Source organism: Colossoma macropomum, unplaced genomic scaffold, assembly GCF_904425465.1.
Source record: "Colossoma macropomum unplaced genomic scaffold, Colossoma_macropomum, whole genome shotgun sequence".
NCBI lineage: Eukaryota > Metazoa > Chordata > Actinopteri > Characiformes > Serrasalmidae > Colossoma > Colossoma macropomum.
The window spans coordinates 24003520-24011113 of NW_023494787.1; the positions used below are offsets into that span (position 1 = coordinate 24003520).

General features: G+C 38.0%; 1 protein-coding gene across 1 annotated transcript; it reads left to right on the forward strand.

Annotated features, from left to right (window-relative positions):
- Positions 1 to 877: 877 nt before the first annotated feature.
- Positions 878 to 4226, forward strand: gatad1 (GATA zinc finger domain containing 1). The gene is made up of 5 exons (XM_036566600.1): positions 878 to 1342; positions 2121 to 2243; positions 2338 to 2397; positions 2481 to 2664; positions 2743 to 4226. Exons 1-5 carry the CDS (start codon positions 1163 to 1165, stop codon positions 2928 to 2930), a joined length of 735 nt encoding a protein of 244 aa, XP_036422493.1. The 5' UTR covers positions 878 to 1162; the 3' UTR covers positions 2931 to 4226.
- Positions 4227 to 7594: the final 3368 nt, after the last annotated feature.

Below are 7594 nucleotides of genomic sequence, written 5' to 3' on the forward strand. Positions count from 1 at the left end.
ATGAAAACCTCACATTAGGTTATTATGAATTATGAAAACATATTTCAAAACATTATGAAACATTTTGCCAAAAGTCTTGAGCATAAAATTATAAATTACCTATAAGCTTGATGTACTAACTTCAGTTGCCTGTGTCCCTCTGTCTGAGAGGGAAGAAAGTGGGAAGTAACATACATAAACGCATCTGTAACGATCATAACACGTGACATTCAAAAGAACATTATAACACAAAGTTATAATCTTACATGTGTTTTTTGTTTGTTATATGATCTTAATAGAGGTTCGGAGTAATAGCACAACTGCTGGAAAATGCTGTGTTGCTGCATTAGTGATATATTCCAACAGTATTTCAGATATATGAAAGCAATTTTGCTGTGTGGTTCTATGCCCTGTCTGTAGCGTATCTTACTTTTGAGGCACACATTTCAAATAAATATTTAAACAACAATTTAAAAAATAAATATTATCAAAGCTGAAAACTAGGGGGGAAATAAGGACAAACAGGCTATTATTCCTTTAATGGCAGAAGACCGTTTTAATTTCATTTTAAATTTTAAGAAGAAGGTAACCATTCATTTTGAATTGTCATTTGCACTTTCAGAGACTGTACCAGTAAATGAAAGTTTCAGTAAAGGTTTACTCAGATTAAAAGACTGTAAGTGAATGAAGTCTCTGTTGTGTTCATTTATAATTATAAATTGATATTATATAGTTTCATTTGTACTATATGAAGTACTGAGAATGCAACTTGAAATGACACTTGCATTTTGGATTGTTCAGGTCTCCTGGTCCTCATTAGCATCTGCTACTAACTCAAATGGAAAAAGAGGCTTTTATTTTGAAGGCTGCTAAGATTGCCCGGAAGAGGTTACCGAGCTGCAGGAGAAGACGGGAGGATGTGTTGAATGGATGATGGAGGGTGTTGTTTGTTGTTGCAGTTCAGTGTTACTAACAACAGTACTTTGAACACGAAGAAAATTTTGTTAATGTAGGAATACGTTTCGCTTACAGTCACTTTTAAGAGCACAAAATTACGCTCGGTAGCAAACAAGCACGACTCGCGCCGAGCAACGTTAATTAGGTTAGTTAACTAAGCTAACCTAGGTTAGCTGTCTGAGCTAAGAATAATAACAGACTGTGTTGCCTGTCGTCCAAAGAAAAGATGCCGTTGGGTTTAAAGCCGTGCTGTGCTGTCTGCAAGACCAACTCGTCGTCCATGTGGAAGAAGGGAAACCAGGGAGAAATTCTCTGTAACAACTGCACATCTAAAAGCAGCATCACCGGAGGCTCGGGGCTGTCGGCCTCTTCCACCACCCAGCAGAATAATGGCGGGGGAAAACAGGTTTGAATGGATCAAAAAAATATCAGGCTTTGTAATGGAAGCAGAGGATCACTTTATCTTCGTTCGCTGAATTAGTTGGAAACCTGTACACTGTAAAAATGATTGTTTTAACTCAAAAAGTGGCCTAATTGCCTTTAAAATTTCATTTCAGAAGAATTCATGGAACTTCAAATAATAAGTTAACGGAATGTAAAACAGATTGTTATTTTTGACAGTGTATGTATTGTAAATAAGAATGGGTATCGAAGAATGGGTATGTTTCCAGCATCTACTCGTTTCTGCCTTATGCCACACATACTTCCACAGTGTAATTTAAACAAAAGTATCAAAACAGCGTAATTACAGTACATTCAGTAATAAAGTCAAAGTATTTGAAGCTACATCGCAAACAATTTAAACGATACTCGGTCCTAATTGTAACAGGTTAAAGTATATAAAGTATAAAACAGTTAAACGTTTGCAACGTTTGAAATTTAAAACTGTCGCTGATGCGACCCTCGGCCTGTTCTGATGGGTTCTCATTTGCTGCCTTTTGTAAAAACCACAAAATATAAATAAATAAATAAATAAGAAACAACAACGTACAGTAAGTTAATGCCTGGTTACAGTTAAGGCTAAACTTGCTGTTTATGTATTATGCATATATGTATGTATATATATATATATATATATATATATATATATCAAATGATTGTGCTTTTGCTTTTGTGATTTTGTATTTCAATTTTGGGAGAATGAAAGTGGAGACTCCTAATGTATTGTTGCTCTTTGCTTCTAGTCTAAGCAAGAGATTCACAGGCGGTCAGCACGCCTAAGAAGCACCAAATACAAGGCGCCTGCGTCCGAGAAGAAAGTCTCAACTAAAGGAAAAGGAAGACGGCACATTTTTAAACTAAAAAACGTAAGTGCTTTCCATAGAAATAACTATATTCTTATTGCTGGCAAGCCTTTCAAGTTTAGACAGAGTAAGTGATAGTGCATTTTCCTCTCTTCAGCCTATCAAAGCTCCTGAGTCTGTGTCCACAATCATCACTTCAGAGTCAATCTTCTACAAGGTTAGATTATTTTCTAATCCACATTTCAAATATCATTTCAAATAGATGTTGTTTTGACTAATTTCTTCTTTCTTCTACATCAGGGTGTTTATTATCAAATAGGAGATGTCATAAAGGTAATAGATGAAGAGGATGGTAAACCTTATTTTGCACAGATTCGTGGTTTTGTTCAGGATCAGTACTGCGAAAAGAGTGCTGCATTAACCTGGCTAATCCCTACCCAGTCCAGTCCAAGGGAGCAGTTTGATCCTGGCTCTTACATAGTTGGTAAGTGATTATTCTTATTCAAACAAATGCAGAGATCCATAAATATGAATAACTAACAGAGTTGTTTTCACCTCCCAGGTCCAGAGGAGGATTTGCCAAGGAAAATGGAATACCTTGAATTTGTCTGCCATGCTCCATCAGAGTATTTCAAGTCAAGAAGTTGTCCTTTTCCAACAATACCCATTCGTCCAGAGAAAGGCTACATTTGGACCCATATTGGACCTACACCTGCTGTTACAATCAAAGAAACAGTTAGTTGCAGTTAAGTGCAAACATCTTTAAAATTTTATATTATGAACAGAGACTAAGAGTTAAATATTCAATTAAGGAAAAGATTGTTCCTTTCCCAGTCAAAGGAAAAAAGGTCTTTTTATGACTTGCAAATTCGTTCCGCTTAATTTAATGGTAGCCTTACATTAAAGGCTTCTCCATGATCCCATTCTGGGCAGGTAAAGACTAACGTTTGTCTGGCATACATGGCAGTCAGCGTCCATATTTTGGAGTTATTGACTGTATAGCATCGTGAAGTACCTCAGCATCGTCAGAGAAGAATGTGAAGTGTCGTACTCTAACACATGACAAAGCGAATGTCAAGTTGGTTGGTACGACGCTTAATGACTGTGAAGAGTGGAATCCTGTTGACTTTGCCGAGGAGCAAGGTCAGTTGTGTTGTAGAAGACATCATCCTTGTCTGAAGCATGGCACAGTTTAGAACAGTAACAGCACCTCTATGCTGGGTGTCTAGACGAACATTTACATTTGTAAATATTGTAATGTATGTAAATCGTTCTTTAGAAAATAAACATTCACAGAAATGTCTCTGGGATTGTCATTAGTGAATGGTCTGCAAATGATAGGGTTATCATTTTTGCCCAAAAATTGTACTTTCCTTTTGTTGGGGTATACTATTTTTCCTTCAAAGTATTAATCCCTCAAGAAACCGCTTCCATCACTTTAGGCACTTGCAGTACAGACAAATAGTAAAACTGTACAGTTTTACAAGTTATTTCATTGTCATTGGTCACTGGCATAATAGAAGATTAGATATGAGCTTGAAAGGAAAATGTCCCTAGTTGTCTTGTACCTTGGCTAGGCTGTTTCTGTCTATGTGTCCGGTTCCAGATGAAGACTGAATTGCAGATGCTGACTCTGACATTTGCCTGACAGTATTCCACACCATTAGGATTTTATGGGCCCAATTGCAAAAAGAAATGAATGCCCCCAATATGAAAATTACCTTCAATAAAAAAAAAAAATTACAATGTAATTTGATTTTTCACTTGCTATTGTTATATCGTAAGTTGGTGCTTTCAAGGCGTGCCATTCCACCACAAGCATCTACTATTAAGTTAAATCTAAATCTTTACGTTGGACTACTTGTTTAAGATTTTGGAATTATAAGTAATGAATATGAAGATCATGTTACAGGTGGTCAAGGAGCTGTTTGAAAACAGTTACCACTGATGAAATGCATTATTGTCTATGTAGTATTGATGGATGCTAATTAATGAGGTATGTTAATAAATTGGATTTTCTGTCACGGGTGTACAGTTACTAAAGAACCCTTGAAGAACCATCTTTTTTTATTCCATGTTGTGCCGTTGGTGTGATCTGGCTGTGTGCCCACTTCTAGGGAGAGCAGACACAGTACTAAATCATCTCCATTTCTAGACAGTTTGTCTAAGTTTAGACTGATAAATACCTAAACTCTTTGAGATTACTTTATAAACCTTTCCAGCTTTATGCAAATTAGCAATTATTGATTGTAGTTCTGAGATCTTTTTTTCCAAGGTATGGTAAACCTCAACAAATATTTTATTTGCAAACTCAAAATGCTTGAGTGTTTTTTTTTAATCAGACTAGCTCTCATTTTATTGACAGAACTCCAGGTTTGCTCACTCCTGACTCGTTACTTTTGTTGAAGTCATTAGATTACGAGGTTCACAAACTTTATTGAAGTTATTGAAGACCAGACCGTATTTTAAGATGAGTTTATACATAAATGCAGGTAATTCCAAAAGGTTCACATACTTTTTTTTGCCCGGGCCATAAGTAGCCCAGTGAAGATTTGCCATAGAACCAGAGCGATTAGCCCCTTAACCATATCTAATCACGCCCCCCCACAGTGAACAGTTGAGGAGTGTCTATCCTTGAACCTTGCATGTTAGCCTGAAATGGAGAACTACACTCAGAGCAAATGGTATAGCTACAATATGCGGCTTGTTTTTAGCATAACAACTATAAGGTACACCTGTAAGCTGCTGCATGCTCTGCTTTCAGTGTTGGGCCTCAGCAATAGCTTTTACATCTTCTACGTTCTTCAAGGTAATGAGGGTGGACAGCATGTCTCCAGTCTGGACACTGGCCATCTTATTGCTGATGCGGTTTTGCTGCAGGGTGGTAACCAGCTGGTTTCACATTATCATGTCTTTTTCCTGCTTGTCATTGACAGACAGGCTGTGGAGTTCCCCAACAACCCTGGATGAACAGATTTATAGTCAGAGTAGTGCTTCATTCTACAGTCCAGGTGTAACTTCTCATAATCTCCTTTGACAGATTGAGTGTGATTACCCCAAGACTGTTTTCCCTCTGTTGCTGCCAGGATATGATCAAGTAGCTCTTGATGAATCTCTTGATAGGCTTTCTGGTTCTTTTGTCTGGCTATTATAATTAATTGTATTTCCTCAAAAGGTTCCACAATCAGGTTCTTTAGGCAGCTGCCTTTTGAGGGCCTCTGGCACATAGTCATTTTGGTTTTGGTGACCACTTCCTCCAAATGGATGATTCTCTGATTTTTGGGTATCTGATCTTCTGGCATTGGTTGCTGTCATAACATTGGTTTAAAATTAGATCTGATAGAGCAACATTCTATGGGTTAATATAAATATAAGTATACATTTTAAAGTAGTTTTATTCCAGACACAGTGGGAAAAGCAATTCCTTTCATAAGATACTAGAGCCACAGTAACACAGCTACAAATCTCCCAAAGATACTGAAGACATTGTGCTTAAACATATTAGAGTGAAATATAAATACCTGATAGAAGACAATTCCAAGTTGAAATACAACTTGTGGTGTGGTGTTGACTTATCTTTTACACCACGTCAGTGGGAGAGTCTGACCATGAATTTGGTTATAAACGTGATTTAATATTAGCTACTTTAATAGACTACCCTTATAAAAGGTTTTTGAATTGTTTAAAATTTGTTTACCAATAGTTAATTTGGTTATAAACACCTTGATATCATTAATAAGCTGTTATAACACATAAATAAAAAGCTGTGACCTGTTGTATGCCTAATACCAAACCTACATTCTGTTAAATATACTGGTAAACTTCAGATCTTGAAAGTTGCTTATCTTCTTTTGTCTTTTCCATCAGTCAGGATTAAACCTGTCAGCTTCATCAGGTATTCATATTCCTCAGATATAACAAGTTACTTTGCCCTTTTGTATGAATATGTTAATGATTTTTAAGGTATTTATGACCTTAACCAATAATCATTAATAAACTACTTGTAAACCATTTATAAACCCTTCCTGGGTTGATGTCTTCTAAAGTTCTGGAGAACCAACAGAGTTTCATGTTTTTCTTTGCTCTAACACACCTACATCAGCTTGCGAAAGGGTTGGTGATTAGTTACTGATATGAACTGAGGTCCAGGGAAAACACAAACCATGCAGGGTAGGTGGGTCTGTCGGACTGGAGCTAGGAAACATGGGAAGAGACTACAGTGTCCCAGTTGTTATTCAGCTTTCCTGTTAGTTTGACTTTGCATCTCACACAATTAGTGTACAACCAAGTGAGTGATGGCCATCTGCCTATTATTCTCACATCTGTTTGTCCTCCCAACCATCCATCCATCCGTCCACGCATCCTCTATTTCAGTGGTTCTCAGTCCTGCTCCTGGGATACCACTACCCTGTTGTTGTGTTCTCCCTGCTCCATCACACCCAGTTCACTTCAGGAAGGGCTTGTTTCTTAGCTCATTAGTAGTATCAGGCGTATTGGGAGCAGCTGTTACTATAACATGTGCAGGTAAGTTACACCATGACCAGGACTGAGAACCACTACTGCCCTATTGAATGAAGCAAGCCTCATGTTTAACTAGTTGTAAGTAATAACGTGAAAACATATCTCACAGCAGGAATAAATATGTACATCCAAATTTGTTTAAGTTAATTGTACCTCATCGTGTCGGTTGTTTTTTTTTCCACGTAAGATTACTAAACACAGCGGTTATGATGAAAAGTCGGCGTTACGCTCGTCGTAGTTGACGAGAAAGTATTTCGGATTCTATCAGCACATCAGTCTCTCCGTCTTCTTTGAAAAGATTAGTTATGCATCAGTAAAATCTTATTAAAATTGCCCGAAGAGAAGAGCTAATGAACAACCTAATGGGTTTCTGTTTCTCTGGTGGGAGGGACAGAGCTCTGGAAGCGTTTTTCCCCACCCGCATTCACACAAACCACGCCCCATGCACTAGACGCTAGTGGAGCCCCACCTCCTAAGATAGGATTGGCTAATAAAACCCTATTGTGCGTTCCTATTGGCTACTAATATTATTCTTCCTACGCTAGGAGTGGAGAATACTATGCTATCCAGCTTACTGCGCTATGATTGGCTGATAATGTTCGGTCTTTCTGTGCTAAATTGGTTAATTCCGTCCCTTTGTTTTGCGCCTGGAATGGCTGATAGTGTCAGGAATTTTTTAGCTACCAGGATTAGTCTCCCGCATTTCTGCGCTAGGATTGGTTATTGGTTTCTCTCGTTCTGCGTGAGGATTGGCTTGTAACGTCTCTCTTACTGCGCTGGGAATGGCTAATATTTCGGCGGCCCGCGCGTGAATACGAACTACTAGCCAATCCTGACGTAGGAGGCGGGGCTGGGCGCAATACGGGCGGAGAAAAAATAAAGCGCTCTCGCAA

Excerpts from the sequence above, each read along its gene's own strand:
- gatad1 (XM_036566600.1), top strand. The coding sequence starts at position 1,163 with ATGCCGTTGGGTTTAAAGCCGTGCTGTGCTGTCTGCAAGACCAACTCG. Across the intron at positions 1,343-2,120 it reads ATAATGGCGGGGGAAAACAG|TCTAAGCAAGAGATTCACAG; the intron begins GTTTGAATGGAT and ends CTTTGCTTCTAG. Across the intron at positions 2,244-2,337 it reads ACATTTTTAAACTAAAAAAC|CCTATCAAAGCTCCTGAGTC; the intron begins GTAAGTGCTTTC and ends TCCTCTCTTCAG.